General features: G+C 25.5%; 1 protein-coding gene across 1 annotated transcript; it reads right to left on the reverse strand.

Annotated features, from left to right (window-relative positions):
* Positions 1–879: 879 nt before the first annotated feature.
* LOC114934925 (aminopeptidase N-like) lies at positions 880–14,615 on the reverse strand. The gene is made up of 7 exons (XM_085483294.1): positions 14,410–14,615; positions 4,844–5,336; positions 3,521–3,979; positions 2,810–2,993; positions 2,095–2,233; positions 1,685–1,766; positions 880–1,228 (listed from the first exon to the last, which is right to left on the reverse strand). Exons 2-7 carry the CDS (start codon positions 5,290–5,292, stop codon positions 880–882), a joined length of 1,662 nt encoding a protein of 553 aa, XP_085339420.1. The 5' UTR covers positions 5,293–5,336; positions 14,410–14,615.
* Between the last annotated feature and the right edge of the window lie 4,020 nt (positions 14,616–18,635).

Raw genomic sequence — 18,635 nt, forward strand, 5'->3', positions numbered from 1 at the left:
GACACTCTTCTGTAAAACAGCTTTTAATTGGGACGTGATGAAAAGTGCTCCGTCGGCTCAAAATAAAGCTTAAGACTTGTAATTTATGTTAAAAAGATAAAAAAAGTTGAATCTATAAAGAGTTTATTGCAAAAACTGAATTAAGAAATTTAAAATATCATTTTTCGCAGTTTTTCTTATATTAATACAAAGTCTTTAGACGTTTGGTAGAATGATTCACTTTAACTTTTTATAGATTTGACCTTTTATATATTTTTTTCATAAACTACAAGTTTTAAACTTTATTTTGAATCATTGTAATACTTTTGATCACGTCCCAATTAAAAGCTATATTTTACAGAAAAGTGTCTTAAATACTCTTTCTCGCATATTTAGATCAAGATATTTAACAAACCTGACGTGATACGCAATTTTCATGGCCGGATTCGTAATCAACATAAAAAAATCTTAAAAATACGCTGTAAAAATCTCAACAAAAACTTTTTGTGTTTCGAACAGTGTAATTATTTTATACTAACCAATCTAATTTCTGTAACATGTAACGTTACGAAAATTGTTTGTTACTTGCACGTATTATTAATTTCATAAATATAATTACCTTATTTTAATAATTTTTATTATAATTAGAATAAAACATTTGTAAAAATATAACATTAACATTTAATGATATTATTTAGAAAACGCCTACGTATATCTTAAATATAATTATTATATATGTAATAATGCATATGGCACAAACCGTTTTAAAACTATTATAGTTATATAATAAATATTTCAGATTTTTATATGATAATGAATAAAATAGATAAATATATAAAATAATGTCAATTATGTGTGTGTAAAATAAAGTCGAGAAATAACTTATAATAAGTCCATTGTTCAATATTTACCAGTTTGTTGTATATTGAATATTATCCAACCATCCTCCTTAAATGGTAATGTTAATACAAAATTTCTCGTTATTAGCGAAATATAAGAGAAATTGTTAAAATTGCGGTACGTCTGCGTAGTAAAAGTTATAGGTAAGCAATAAGTTTTTAATATATCGAAATTTGGCACTGAAATAACTATTTTAGCCGTAGGATTATCATAATATCGTATTATTTTTACGAGAGGACAATGCTCTTCCGCAGCCCAATATTCCATTGTTCGTAGAGCCATTTCTGATTTTCTTGATTCAGGAACAACTGCTTTCATAAAATTCTCAAAACTTCGATGATATAATTGGCTAAATTCACAAAGTATGTAAAATATATAAAAAAACATTATAAATATGTTAAAATTGTATGCATAATGTTAATGTTATAAAAAATGTTAATAAATACGAAGCAAAATACAAAACTGCACTTATATTTATACATTTATATATCTTATATTTATATTATGATAATAAAAATTATAACAATTTTAATAAAATTTAATAATTTTATTAAATTTTTAGACATTATTAGCATTAATATAGATTATATTTGAGCAAAGTATTGTGAGAGTTATAAAATGATTAAAAGAAGAAATAAAACAAATACATAAATAAAACAAAACTAAAACAGACTACAAAAAACATTAGAAAATAATGTAAGAAGAAGCCAAAAGTAAGGAACATTGTAAAAACTTCTATTATAAAACATTATTTATATTACACAATTTTATTTTTTGAAATTTTATTTTATATTAAATTACTCACGTGCTATTTACATATAAGCGAATGCCATTCCAAAATATTTTTTTGGTGAAGACGTTTTGCATCATGCGCAGTATAAAGGGTGCTACGATTTACATTAAAATTATAAATTAGATATATTATAAATATACATTTATTAAAATGGTTACTTGTAAACAAACTGATTTTTTAAAGGAAAATTATATTGTATTTGTATACAGTGTAGTAATCACGTAAGGGCAAAATATTGTATATTTTCATACCTTTTATTATTGTATATTATAAGTAAATTTTCCGTTAATACTTACAAAGATAGGAAATTTTTTAAAGACTATTCAATTAATTACTTCTGCTAACATATGTGTTGTATTACTGAGCACTTTGTGTGTGTGCGTGTGTGTGTGCTATTTTATCCTTACAACTTATTATATTACCTCTGATAGATTGGCGAATTTCTAATAAACTGTCATTTTGTGAAGTTAAAGGCCACATATGATAATCACCATCCAAATTAAAAGAGTAATGTTGATTTTGAACAACAAATAATTTTATTATTCGATAAACTGGATATATCTATAAAAAATGATTAATATATCAATATAATTTCGTTCTTAAGATACATGCATTAAATACTAATATTAATATTATTAACGTTACTTCATTGTTAAAATGACCACTTTCTTTTTAGAAAACACATATCAAAAAATTTTATTAATGCAATCTAAAATTTTGTTAAAATATAATTAGGAAATATTACATATTTTTTAAATAAAAAGTATTATATTGCAAACATCTTTTTATCAAATTTATTTTAATAAATATTATGTGTACTATATAGTTTTTGATTAATTTATTTTATTTTAGATTTCATAAAAATTTAAAAATATCTAATAAAATGGTGTTCAAAGATAAAAATTTTTAATAAATGAAATTATAATTATATGTAAGTAAATATGTGAAAAATGTATTTTTTAAAAATATTGTTGATTATTTTATATAATGCTAAATGTTTTAAAACAATTCACAAAGAATGTGTATGGATTTTGTAAAAAGAGTTTGATTTAAGAAAATATTGCAATATGATTGCATAAGTATTGTATCGTTTGCGAGAAGGTGGGAGCGTGATAGCGAGATAATATTTAGAATAACCTTATTGACAGCAATCGTTGCAAGCAATGTAATAAGACCTTTTTTAAACCAAAAATCAGACACTAACGGATTGTTCATCATGTTATTAAACCATTGTTGTGTCACTTTACGTCCTACTAAATGAGCTACTTCGATTTTGTGAGCAATAGAATATAAATTTTTATCGTAGATGATATCTGTTTCCCTGAAAGTTATATTTAAATGTTAAGACTAAAAACTTTATAGAAAATAAAACTTTATTCTAGTTACAATATTATAATTTTATTTATTGTTAGATTATCGATTTACAAACTCATTGGTACAATTTAGCAAATGAGTACCGTAAATCGTATTAAATAATTTTTTTAATTGTTAATTTTTTAATATAAAACAACGATAAATGTCTATTAATATGTATATCGTTGACAAAGAATAATAGTTTGAAATAAATAAAAAAGTGTCATTTTTTTATAACTTTAATGCAGTTTCAACATCTACTTTACGGGGTATGATTTAGCATACATACTTTTCTATTCATGTACGCATAAAAAGGGTAGATTTTAACATATTAATAATATAAATAAACTCAATTTTACTCAAATTGTTTGTTTTCGCAAGTTCATATAATTTTGAACGTTTACAGAAACCAAAGACGTACCTATTTTTAAATTTTATAATTTTACATACAAATATAATTTTATTTTTTATGTAATATTAAACATTTGTATTCACCTATAAAAAACAAGTCCGAAAATTGCTGTGCCTTTGTCATGGAAATTTGGAATTGCAACATGAGACACCATCGAAGTATTATTTGAATGTTTCCATGTATTTTTAAAAATAAACGTAATATTTTCAGCTGCATTTTTTGCAAATTCTATATCATTTTCAAATCTGCACCACATTTTAATGTTTCGAGTTTTGTAATCAATAGGAGTTAAGTAATTAGACACAATCATTGTTGCGTGTTCAGTCCACATTACAGGTGTGGTATCGTAGTGTCTCCATATCATATTGTCGTCATCTAATTCCGTACTTCGCAATGGCATATTTGACAATGTCGCGCATACATCACATCCTATAGAAATGTTAAAGGTTGCTTCTAACCGTATATCATGTAGATGCAAACATGGCACTTTTTGAAAAAATGGTCGGGCGCCTATTATCTGGAAATGCAGACCACCTATCCAACTACATTTCAAAGGACATAAATTAATGAAACTTGTTTGACAAGCATCAAAATATTGGGAATTACAAAATGTATAAATGTTATATGTGTCTACACATATTATATTTTATGACTCTATTACATATTATTGTGGTAATAAATATAAAGATTGTTCCCTTTAGATTGAAATTCCGCAATTACAGGGTGTCAGAAAATGGCCCGCAATAATTCGGGAGGTGATTTGGGACCCAAAAAGAGGAAAGTAATGTTATATAAACATAAGTCCGGAAATAAGTTGTTTCCGAGTTATAGCCACTTTTATTTAATTCTTTAAAATATTTTATTACTTAATTTTTTTTTAATTTTTCGATATTTGTAAATACGATTACATAAATTTTAAAAATCAAGAATAAACATAAATAAATATTTTAATTAAATTAAATAAGATGTTCAAAATGACCATCTTTAGCACGAATGCAGGCTCTTATTCTTCTATCTAATAAGGAACTCCGAACTCTTTGAAAAACATTTGGATTTTTCCTTATTTCTTCAAATTCATGAATTATTCTTTGTCTTAAGTCAGGAATATTATTGGAAAAATTATTTAATATGATTTAAAATTGAAAAAAAAAAATTAAAATTAAAAAAAATTAATTAAAAGTAGTTATAACTCGGAAACGACTTATTTCCGGACCTATGTTTATATAACATTTTTTTCTTCTTTTTGAATCTCAAATCACCTCCCAAAATATTGCGGCCGATTTTCTGGACACCCTGTATAATAACTTTTGGGACATTTAATACATAAATAGTATATTAATTACAATGACTCTCATGTAAATGCATATTGTACTCCTTTTTATTAATAAACATTATTATTTACTTACACAATTTTTTCTTTTACGTTGAAAATTCTAAAGACTTCATCAGCAATACCATCATATTTTATATTTAAGGTGTAATTTCCTGGTGATAACTCATCCAATAAGGAAATATTAATTGTGTTCTTTTCAGTATTATATGTCGGTTTATAAACGGTATCATTATCAATCTCATGATATTTATCAAAATTTTTAATTAAAACTATATTTTCAATACCCAAATATTCTGAATATAAATATATGTGTCGCGTTTTGTTAAGAATGTTGAGGCTAATATTGTATTCCCCATAGAAAATATTTCTTTCAAAGCATGGTTCAAGCTTGATATTGTAATGCATTGGTATTACATATTTGGATAGTCGAAAACATAAAGATTCATTACGAATGGAAGTCGTCGCAGCGATAAAAATGAATACGCTACTTACAATTAGTAATAGTTTTAAAAATATCATCATGTCGGAGAAAAGGAATATTTACTTTAAATCTAGAAAACACTCTGCTGAAAAAAAATAAATAAAAAAATAAAATATAACTTGGATGTCTTTTTAAATGATTCTTGTATATAAACCAGTAATAAATACAAAAAGTATAAGAATTATTAATTGAACAACCATTCTAATCAATGGAATATTATGTGGTGAGGAAGTAATGTGCAAATTTCTATTTGCACAATTTTTTAAATATAATTGTAATAAATATATATATATATATATTTCAGTGTCACACATATTGTAATTGACAGCAATATAGAAATATTAAAGGAGAATGTTAAAAAAAGTCGATTATTCTGCTATCGATGAAACCTAAAATTCGAGTTTCATGGGTATCTATGTACCATATAAAATGTAAAAATAATAGTCTTTTTTCCTAGAGATCTTTGGAAAGGGTTAGAAATCCGTCAAAATTATTGAAAATAGCGTCATTCGATCGCTTTGAAAATAAGTGTATTCGACGACATGGAAAAATTTTCAATCAAACCAACTTTTTCTTAGCGAAGATGTCGAAGTACCAATAAATTTCGAGTTATAAGCGATTGAAAATAACTGGTTTTTTGCTAACCAAGCCCTTAGGAAATAAAATATTAACAAAATCACATTCATCAATGAATTTCAAACAGCGTTTATTACTATAATTAGAATTTTAATTTAAGGATTAATTACAAAGATACATGATGACAAATTTGGGAACATGCAAATAATGATAGTCTTTCTCGGCATTTTCGTGAAGGAAAAATTGAACTTCTGGTTAAACACTTATCAAATAGCTTTTGAGATCAATAATTTTTTAATGTCGGGATCGCAAAATTCAAGATTGCGGATCCAATATGGTGCATTAGTATTGAGAAGACTAGATGTCATGTAGTTACTTCCGAATAAATAGTTTATAGATATCCATGAAACTCGAATTTTAGATTCCATCGATATTCAGGAAATCGACTTTTTTCAACATCCTATTTTACAACATATTTTATTATTTTCTTTAAATAATTACTCTCACTTAAAAAAAATTATATACATTTAAAATTTATAAAATATTATTTATAATATAAAGATTTATAGTATATAAAGTTAATTGTTTGAAGTATTTCTACATACATATATGTATACCTATGCGTACATTCAAAATAAAAAAACGATAGGGATCAGAAAAACTGAAGAGCAGGCGAGAAAGTGGGAGTCAGAGAGAGAGAGAGAGAGAGAGAGAGAGAGAGAGAGAGAGAGAGAGAGAGAGAGAGAGAGAGAGAGAGAGAGAGAGAGAGAGAGAGAGAGAGGGAGAGAGGAGAGAGAGAGAGAGGGGAGAGAGAGAGAGAGAGAGAGAGAGAGGGAGAGAGAGGAGAGAGAGAGAGAGAGGGAGATTGATTGATTGATGAGCTTTTATTTAGCTTTCTCAGCTATTTTCTTATACAGTTTTAACATTTACATATGTAAGATATGCGCTTTTAATCTTCTTTTAAATAATTCGAGCCTATCGCAAGTTTTAATTTCTACTGGCAGGACGTTATACAATATACTTCCTTCATAAAACAAACTTTTCTGTGCACTCCTTGTTTTTCGAAATTGAATTTCGATATTACCCGCTTGTCTTGTTTCCCTATCGCATTTGTTCCCTACTATTTGTAACTTATCTCTTAACTGAATTGGTAACAGGTTATTCAATATCTTGAAAATAAATATACATATATTATATTGTAATCTTTGTCTTACTGACATAAATTGCAACGCCTCTAGCATGTCTTCCACTTTGGTGTATCTATCACATTGAAGTATTATCCTCATAGCTCTGTTTTGTACCTTCTGCAGTTGGGTTATCTGCGTCTCCCCCATGCCTATTAATATCGTCGCGCAATACTCAAAATGAGGAGCTATGATTGTCTTATATATAATGCATCTAGTATACACTGATATGTAATTACCTACTCTATTTAAGAAACTCGTTTTTTTACCTATTTTCTTTAACATATAATCACAGTGATCTTGAAATCGAAGTCTGTCATCGATAATTATACCCAGATATTTCATAGTCTCTACACGCTCTATTTCAATTCCGTCCAGACATTTCAAAATAGTATTACCTCTCAATTCTTTTCGAATACTTCTAACTATCATATACTTCGTTTTACTTGCATTCATTTTTAACTTATTTATATTCATCCAACGTTCGATTATATTAAAAGCCGTGTTCAATTTTATCTCTATATCTGTGCTACTTTCTCCACTTACATATATAAGCGTGTCGTCTGCAAACATTTTTATATTGCACCCTTCTGGACAGCCTTCGATTATATCATTTATATATATTATAAATAGTAAAAGTCCTAGTACCGAGCCTTGTGGCACTCCGTATTCTGTTGTCAATAATTTAGACCATGTATGATTGAAACGCACTTGCTGTTTCCTATTATTTAAATATGATTTGAACCATTCTAAGGCCATTCCTCTAATTCCATAATAATACATTTTTCCTAATAATCTTTCTCTGTCTATTGTTTCAAACGCTCTCTTAAGATCCATGAAAATTACACCTACCATTTTTCCTTCGCTTACTATTAATTTCCATTCGTCAATGACAGTTTGAATCGCTGTTTCACACGAGTAATATTTTCTAAACCCCGACTGATGTTCTGTTATAATATCGTTAGTTTCCAAATACATTTCAAGTTGTTCTTTTACTACTAATTCTAACACTTTTTCAAATATTGGTAACATATTTATAGGCCTATAATCGCTCGCTTTTTTCGCTTTATCTATCTTTGGAATCGGTATTATCGTAGAGGTTTTCCAACCTTCCGGACAGAGACCTTCTCTTAAAGAATTGTTTATTATATAAGTTGTCCTCAATATATCGCTAGTTATTCCCTCTTCCGTACCTTTCTTTTTCGGCAATCCCATAACAATTTTTTCTAACTGCTCTAGTTTAATAGTCACGAAATTTTCCATAAATCCTTTATTTTCGATAATATAAATAATTTTCTTATTTATATTCATCCAATGATCGATTATATCACCGGATCTAACGACCTTTATAGAGTTTATTATACTATTAATACTTTGTATATAATATAAATTAAATTTATCAGCTATATTGCACTCTTCGATATCGCCTAAAATTTCAAAATCTATATTTCCTACCTCTTTTATGCCTACTGGCTCGCCTCTAATTATTTCTTTCAAGGTTTTCCACATAGACGTAGGATTTTCTTTATTAAGATCTATCATATTTTCATAATATTCTTTTTTCTTCTCCCTAATTAATTTTACTACTGTATTTCTTTCAATTTTATACTGCGACCAATTTTGTTCGGTATCGTCATACAATGCTCTTCTATATGCCTTATCCCTTCTATCCGCAGCCTCTTTTATTTCGTCTGAAAACCATTTCTTCCCTTCCCAAACTTTCGGAATTCTAAATTTTTTCCTCGGCGGCATTACATCTAACGCACCCACTATACTATCGACAAGTTTTTTCGCCCTCTCACTGACACCCATACATTCACACTGACTTATTAATCATTTCTTATTAATCAGACACGTTTCTTATTAATCAAGGAAGGTTTAAAGCGTATTATTATCGTTATTTATTCTATTAATAAAAAGTGAAAAATGAGTATTATTTCGTCAATACGGTCTCTCATTGGCTGCTGTGTGAACCTAAGAGGAAAAATGATTCACCAATGAGATTCGTTGTAGTATCCGGATAGGGAATGTTGGTGACATTGGTATATACATCTCGAAGTAATAATGACGGGACTGATAGGATAGGTTAGCTGTCACCTGTTGCGTGTTATTGTCAACAACAATATTAAGTGAAGTGTATTATTATGGATATATCTCAAGAAGATATAAATAAAGGAGTAAGTTTCTTCTTTTATATTTATTGTTTTTTTCTTTATTTAGGATATTGTTAATTATTATTTATTTATTGTTTCTTTATTTATATGTAGGAAGAAGATACTCGCTTGGAGATATCTGAAGAAGAAAACATTATTAATAATAGAAAACGAGTAAGTCTTGTTATTAATAATTAATAAAAATATATAATATAATTAATAATATAATTAATCTGTTGTAGTCATAACATGGCTATATGAATTTATATTTGTCTGCGTAGCCACTTATTTGCTATTAAATTTGCTACGTAGCCACATTGCTATAAATATCCACATATATAATTGTATAAATGTATATAGTTATTTTTTCTCTTATTTGTATATTATATAATAATTATATAATTAATTAAAAATATGTATACAAATATATTTATAGTTATACAAAGATATTAGCGCACCAATAATTATGGCAATGCAGACAAATATATTAACTTACATAGCCAATTATCTACTACAAAAGATTATTCACATATGTATCGATATTTGTGTTTGTGTCTATTTATTACATAAAACGTGCGCGTGCGTATATGTCTCAAATTTAGCGCGGCGTCTCCCGACTGCTCTTGTAAATTGTAGAATTAATAATAATAATTATAATTAAAAAAATTTTTTGAATTCAAAAATCTGAAATTTTTGTAAATTATATAGCGCTAAATATGTATGATAACAATAAATTTAAATAAGAAAAATTATATAATAAACAACAGACTTTATTTATGTGTGATTATTTCCAACTTTTACAAGCTTATTTTTTATACTTATAATTTTTTTGTTCTTTTATTATTTTTAATTTTTGTTTTGTTTTTTACTTTAATTTTGTTTTTTATTTTTTATTTATTTCTAATTGTTTTTTATTTTTTATTTTTTATTTTCTAATTTTTTTATTATTTTTTTTTTTATTTATTTTCTAATTTAAACATTAAAACTTTGTTGGCAGCAGTCGGGAGTTTTTTTTTTGTAAAAAATTTTATTATTTTCTAATTTTTTTATTTTCTAATTTATTTTTTATTTTCTAATTTTTCACTTTCAATAACATAACTTACAAACAAATTTATGGGACTCCTATGGGTTCCCCACTTTCTCCGATCATTGCCGATATAGTCATGCAGGACTTGGAAACATTGGTAATTAGTAATTTAAATTGCGAAATGACTTTTTATTTCCGTTATGTAGACGACATTATTTTATGTACTTCCGCTGACAATATTACATATGTTTTGAACGAATTCAACAATTATAATGATAGACTACAATTTACATTGGAAAAAGAGGATAATCGGTGTATAAACTTTTTAGACATAATGATCAAAGTAATAGATAATAAAATTTATTTAGATTGGTATCACAAAAAGACATTCTCAGATAGATTACTTTCATTTTTTTCAAATCATCCAACTTGTCATAAAATAGGAACAATTTATAACTTGGTAGATAGAGCTTTATTACTATCACATCCGCAATTTCACAAAAAAAATATAGAGAAAGCTATTAACATTTTGCTATCCAACGGTTATCCTCTTGATCTAATTTTCACAGAAATAAAACGCAGATTGAAAAATCTCTCAACTAAGAAATTTAACAAGCCTAATAATAACAATATAACAGATACTAATAATATTAATACTAACATTAAATATTTTGTCATACCATATATAGAATCAATATCTGAGAAAGTTGCTTCAGCAATAAGAAGACCTAACGTAGTGGTAGGATATCGTTGCATTAAAAAATTGAATGACTTCATAAAAGTTCATAAGGACAGAAATAATTACCCCACGAATTCTAACGTTATTTATAAATTGAATTGCAACGATTGTGACGCCACATATGTCGGACAGACAAAAAGACAGTTAGGAACGAGACTTAAAGAACATAAAAATAATATAAAATTAGACTCTGCTAGACATTCGGTTGTCACGGAACACATTCTAAACGAACAACATACATTTGACTGGGACAATATTAAAATTATGGATCATGAAAAGAATTACCATAAAAGACTAATATCTGAAATGATCCACATTAAAGAACAGAAAAATGGAATTAATTTAAATAAAGACACCGAATTGTTAGACAGTAGTTATTTTGACATACTTAGTAAATTTGCTGAATCATAATTTAGAAAAAAACATTGGTAATAAATAAATACATCACGCTCTCTATTTTGACATTTGTTATTCAGACTTCGCAACACACACTTGAAATATCGGGAAAAAGGACTTGTTAAAACGATAATGTAAGTTGAAAGATTTTTTAATTTTCTCTGACATTGATTTAATTCGCGTATTACATCCGCAGCATGTTTAAATGTCGCATAACTTGGCATCTCAGACCAACCGCCTTGCATATCTATTGGTCAACAGCGAAGAATTGTTTTAATTTTATATTTTAATATTTAACTAACTTTGTATTTTTAACATTCAACTTTGTATTTTAATATTTAACTTTTATGTATTGATAAAGACTGTAGTGCAGTCGAAACGTTTACAATTTATATCGTTTCTGTAACGAAATGTTACTTTAATTATCTAACTATTAATAAAAATTTTTACACCTTATTTATTTGCTCGTTTAGTTGGCCTACTATATTTGATTTTTTTTTAATTGTGTTAATTTATACGAGCCTTTCATTAATTAATTATAATTGATATATCCCTTTATGTTATGCAAATAGCGTTTATTACTCTAATTAGAATTTCAATTTAAGGATTAATTATAAAGATACATGATGACAAATGTGGGAACACGCAAATAATGATAGTTCCTTTCGGCATTTTCATAAAAGAAAAATTGACTCCAAATGATCTCAGATATCTACTATTAACAGATTTACTACTATTTCTGAGATATTCTGCATATATAATGTCGCTTTTTCAGATATTTTAGATAAAACACATAAAAAAAATAGCTGTGTTAACGACTACTTCAAATCTAGAATATTATGAATTTCTATATTTTATTAACAATTAGTATGTTTGATCATTTTACTCTATAATTTTTAATTAATAAATAATTATTCAAATTTTTAATTAACACGATTCAACTACTTATTATAATTTTTTTTTAGATTAAGTATTAAAGTTGTAACCTCTATCAATGTTTATTTTATCAAATTTTTGTAATTGAGATAATATTTCTTTTATATTTATTTTATATTCGCATCTTTAATATACATGTAACATTATTGTTTTTGATTGTATAAATAAAAATTAAATTTTAATCGTTTTATTTAATTTACATATATCTGAAAACTTTCAGCTTTAATGATATCTTTTAAATCTATATAAACAATTTGTTATTAATATGCGTTTCCAATTTCATATTAATATGCGTTTTGTACATTTTATATCAAATATGTTACGTAAAAAAATTTACGTAAATATTTAGTATTCTGTCTATTTCTAACTTATATGATTAATATAATACTACTTATTTTTAAGTGTAATTAATACGTAATTTTTCCTTCTTGTCACAGTTATTCTACTCTATAATGTCAGCACAATTTAAAATTATTTTAAATATTAAAATACACACAGATATTTTTTATAAAAAATACGTACGACTAATTTTAGAAAACAAAATTTTAATAATCTTGTAATGAAAGGACAATTAAAACTGTTTGTCATAATATTTATTATTTGTTATGTGAATTGTAGTATTTTTAAGTTTCAGAAATAATTTGTTAGATTTTAAACTTTTGTGTGTCCAAGATTATTTCAACATTACAATTCGTAAAATATTATAATATCGACATTATTTAAAATTATTGCTGAATTATAATTTAAAGATAATTTTGAATAAAACTATTCTCTTTATCCTTATCTGTTGCAAATTCTTTAAAATTCCGTTAAACGTTATGATTAAATTTTTTTGTATTTGTAGACAAATATGCAATACATTTAATTTACATATCTGAAAACTTTCAGCTTAAATGGTATCTTATTAAATCTATATAAATTATTTGTTATATGTTTTGAATTTAATATTAACATGCGTTTTGTACGTTTTATTTCAAATATTTTACGTAAAAATTTTTACGTAAAATATTTAATATTTTGTCTGTTTATAACTTATATGATTAATATAATACTACTTATTTTTAAGTGTTATACTTATATTTATTTTTTCACTAAAAAATTAATTTGTTCAGACTTTTTATAATATATCGCCATCATAAAGGGATATATCAAATATAAATTGAAAGCAATAATAATTGTTCTATTTTTCATTTTTCTAAATTACATACATTATCTTTAACAACAAAAATTAATATTTAATTTTTATTTCTTGTTACAGTTATTCTACTCAATGTCAGTAGAATTAAAAAATCATTTTAAATATTAAAATACGCACAGATAATTTTTTATAAAAACGATAAGTACAATAAATTTTAAAAAACAAAATTTAATATTCTTGTAATGAAAGGACAATTAAAAGTGTCTGTTATAATATTTATCATCTGTTATGTAGAACTCGAATAAATTTTATTATAATATTTATATATTTGACCGACGTGTTTGTCTCGTCATGCGTGTTCTCGAGGCGGGTTATTTGCCGAAATTTCGTTATATCTCTGTTTATCGAGCGTTTTGTTTTGTCCGTATCGAGACAATATTGCGAGCAAAAAGAAAACAAGTAACAGTTACCGCGACTTTCTCGAATAATCGACGCGTATGCTAACCGAAAGATAATAGCGAGGGTACGAAAGATCAAAACAATTAATATTTAATTCTTCTTCTTTGATACAGTTATTCTACTCAATGTCAGTATAATTTATATATCATTTTTTATATTAAAATACACACAGATATTTTTTTTATAAAAAATAAGTACGACATATTTTTAAACAGAATTTTAATAGTCTTGTAATGAAAGAACAATTAAAAGTTATAATATTTATAATCTGGTATATAAATTGTAGTGTTTTTAAGTTTCGGGAATAATTTATTGGATATTAAACTTTTGTGAGTCCAAGATTATTTCAACATTACAATTCGTAAAATATAATATCGACATTATTTGAAATTATCTCTGTATAAAAATTTAAAGATAATTTTGAATAAAACTATTCTCTTTATGCTTATATGTTGAAAATTCTTTAAAATTCCGTTATACTATATCATTAAATTTTTTTGTATTTGTAGACAAATATATGTTTTTATATTTTTAACTTATTTTGACTTACCCAGCACTTCGATCCAGTATGTTAATTGCACGTGTATATAGATATAATTTTTTTTAAATTAACTGCAACAAATTAATGCTTTTGCAATATGCAATGTTGGAAGAATACAAAATGTTTGCACACACTTTATTAGAATCTTTAGATTTATCTACGACGATGTGGTTCGAAAGACCATGAAAGACTGACTGATTCTTTTCTGTACGTGTCATCATAATAAATATAATGTGGTAGGTCAACAAAACTTGTGAGGTCGTTAATATATAAGTGTGTAAGTATTTGTGTGTGTGTGTGTGTGTGTGCGTGTGCGCGCGCGCGCGTGTGTGTGGGGCAGCATTTGTGTGTAACAGTTGTCTTAATTAAACACATTCAAATTTTGCCAAATTAATCAAATAAATATGCAAATTTACAAATTTATATTACTTAATTTAAAAAACATTTTTACAAATAATATGGTGTAATATACTCATCGCTTTCGGTAATTTTATCTTAATTATCTTCTTAATTTTATAATTTTTATAATTATCTCAATAATTCTTAATAATTCTGTTCATCTTATTCATATTAGTTATTTTTAATGAAAATTAATACTTGCAACACTTCCTTTTCTTGTACAGTATTTTATTTAGTGTCAGAATTACTTAATTATCAATTAAAGTATCAAATCAACCACGGATATCTATTGAATATGCGTACGATAAATTTAGACCCACAGACATAATTTAAATAACCAAGTGATTAGTAAACTTAAGAGACAATATAATTGATGTATTTAGTTTAAAATTTATTATCTGTTATCTATAAATTATAATATTTTAAAGCTTCAAAAGAGCATTTTATTCAATAAACATTTATAGGTCGAAAATTATTTCAATATTAGGATTTCTGAATTTTACATATTTATATATAATTCAGGAATTGTAATATTGAAATAATTTTTGACCCATAAAAGTTTATCAACTAAAATGCTTTTTAATAAATAAACAATTATTTTACGTGTTACATATATATATATATATATATATATATTTGTAATACGTAAAATAATTGTTTATTTATTAAAAATATGTTGTAATTTTTTAAAAATATACATATACATATATGTATATATTTGACACATATTTTTAAATGTTATGTATGATATTTATCATTCTCATTTTAATACACTCACACACAATAATTTAAATATTAATATATAATTAATAAAGATATCAAAAATTAATTAAAGAAATTATGAAATTATAATGTATCTAATAATTATATAATTAATATAGTATTATGCGTTATTAATATATCCTTACATATATACATATATATAATTTATTTCATATCGATTATGTTCTAAAACGAAGGAAAACTATTTATAATAATTAACTAAATGGTACGGCTTGAATGCACAAATCAAATTTAATGTAATTACTTTTAAATTGTATTACTTTATAAACTTTAAGATATATACTTATTTTATACATATTTAACTATAAGATGTATAATATTATAAAAAAGAAAAAATTGGTGAGTCGAGAAGTTATAAAGTATACTGGTAAATATATCAAATGTTATTAATGCACCACTAATTGTAATTAGAAACATTTAAGAACACAATACTGTAAAGTATACAGAAAAATTAAATGTACATATGTGCGTGTATTACATAGTAACTCTCTTTTTTTTTCATATCACAATTGATTAACTATAAAAAGTTTTTAGGATATACTAATTGTTTTCCGACTTCAGTATATAACGGATTTTTATAAATTTTTTGAATTTTTTGTTCATGTTGCAACACTGTACAAATTTTATTTTGCTAAACTAGATTCGATATTTATTATTAGAAAATAGTAAGAAACAATAAATAATAGAGAGGTAAATAAAGTAGTAAGATAATTTTTTAATATTAAAATTCATCGCGTTGATTGGAAGAAATGATATACGCGAACTTTTTAAAGACATTATTTTAACAAATGTTTTAAAATACTTTTTCTCTTTCATTGCTTATATGTCTTTTAAATATAATTGAAAATTACAATTCAGATTGACACATTTTGCAGTATTTGTAGGTTTATTGAAATTATTAGCAAGGAACGCCGAATTATATGTTGTACAATATTAAAGTTATAGAATATAATTTTATAAATATTAAGATTAATATTTTATTTAAATAACTTTTTGAAATTAGAATATGGATTAACACAAGAGAGGGGGGAGAGAAAGAGAGAAAGAGAGAAAGAAAGAGAGATTTTGTTATGCTATTTATTGGAAACTAAAAAATGCTAATCAATTCCTAATTTTAAATTATAATATTAAATATGTCAAATATTTAATTATTGAACATATAGCACATATAATCATAATTAGTTTACATATAACGTTAACATATTACTAATTCTTATAGTATAGAAACTTATTATATATGTATATATAATATATATATATATATATATATATATATATATGCATTTACAAATTTTTATAATGTATTAATTATATATTTAACCTTTAGAGGACGGGACTGGTCTCTTTAGGAACCACCTATTTAATCGGAGATTTGTCCTAAGTTATACATTCGACATATTTTAACCGATGTGAACCTGGCGATTGACATAAAAAATATTTTTTTAAAAATATAATCCGCTTGTACCTTGTTTGTACTTGTTTGTACCGTTTGATGTTTCGTTTATACCTCAAAGGGTTATAAAAATACCAAGGGTTAAACAAATGGTCACAGCTCAACTTTAAGATATTTTATTTTCATTAAAGACATATTCTAAAGAGAATTGTATGTACTAGTTTTTATCTCCTTTCAAATCGTTTGTACTTCAAAGAAAGTACAGGCATTTAAAAATTCGTGTAAGAGGTAACTTTGTCATTTTTAAAGATATTGGATAACACAAGCGCACGCTTCGCGCGCGCTAAATCAACTTTTTCTCCGCGAGAGTACATAATTTTAATTTGCTGAATTTCAATTATGTACATAACTTTAATTCTCGAATTTATATTATATAGATAATTTTATTTAATTCATCGAATTAAAATTATGTACATAATAGAAGTTCGGGAATTCAAATTAATATGTACATAATAGAACACATTATTTTTTACATTACGAGGCGCTCGAACACTACGCATCTATCCTAAGCACGGATATATCGCAACGCGCCAGCATCCAATCAGCATCGCAAGAAAAGAGGCTTCAACGCTTCGATATATTTGAGTAATCGACTTAACATGCACTTTTTAAGGAAAGGATTCAAAATCTGCAAACAGGTACTGTTTTCTAATCGTTTGTACTCGTTTGTACCTCCTTTCAAATCGTTTGTACCTCAAACAACCGTATATAAGTACAAGAATTTCAAAATTCGTATAAGGGGTAACTTTGTCACTTTTCACGATATTCGCAATCTTTAAACGAGTACTGTTTTCTAATGTTCGTTTGTACCTGTTTGTACCTCTTTAATTTTCGTTTGTAAAAGGGCCGAAAGTACAGACATTGTTTAAATTTTGAAATGACCTCCGGTTCCTGCGAGGTACAAACGATTTGAAGAAAGGTGTACAAACGGGTATAAACGATTAGGAAACAGTACCCATTTGCAAATTTCGGAATATCTTTAAAAATGACAAAGTTACCCCTTGATCAAATTTTTAAATAAATGTATTTCCGGTCCAGTCGAGGTACAAAACTATTAACCAAATAGTACGGCTTTGAGTACACAAATGTTATTTGATGTACTTATTTTTAAATTGTATTACTTTGTGCACTTTAAGATATATACTTATTATTTAATACATATTTAACCATAGGATGTATAATACAATAGGATGTATAAAAAAATTAAAAATTGGTGAATTGGGAAATTATAAAATATACTGGTAAATATATCAAACATTATTAATGCACCACAAATTGTAATTAGAAATAATTAAAAACACAATACTGTAAGGTATACAGAAAATTAAATGTAAATATGTGCATGTGTTACATAGTAGCTCTTTTTTCATATTCCAATTGATTAGCTATAAAAAGTTTTTAGGATATACTAATTGTTTTCTGATTTCACTATTATAACGAATTTTTATATATTTTACGAATTTTTTGTTCATGTTGCAACACTGTTGCACAAATTTTAATTTGCTAAAATAGATTCGACATTTATCATTAGAAAATAGTAAGAAACAATAATAGAGAGGCAAATGAAATAGTAAGATAATTTTTTAATATTAAAATTCAT

Source organism: Nylanderia fulva, unplaced genomic scaffold, assembly GCF_048542155.1.
Source record: "Nylanderia fulva isolate GAGA-0341 unplaced genomic scaffold, ASM4854215v1 Scaffold24, whole genome shotgun sequence".
Lineage (NCBI taxonomy): Eukaryota > Metazoa > Arthropoda > Insecta > Hymenoptera > Formicidae > Nylanderia > Nylanderia fulva.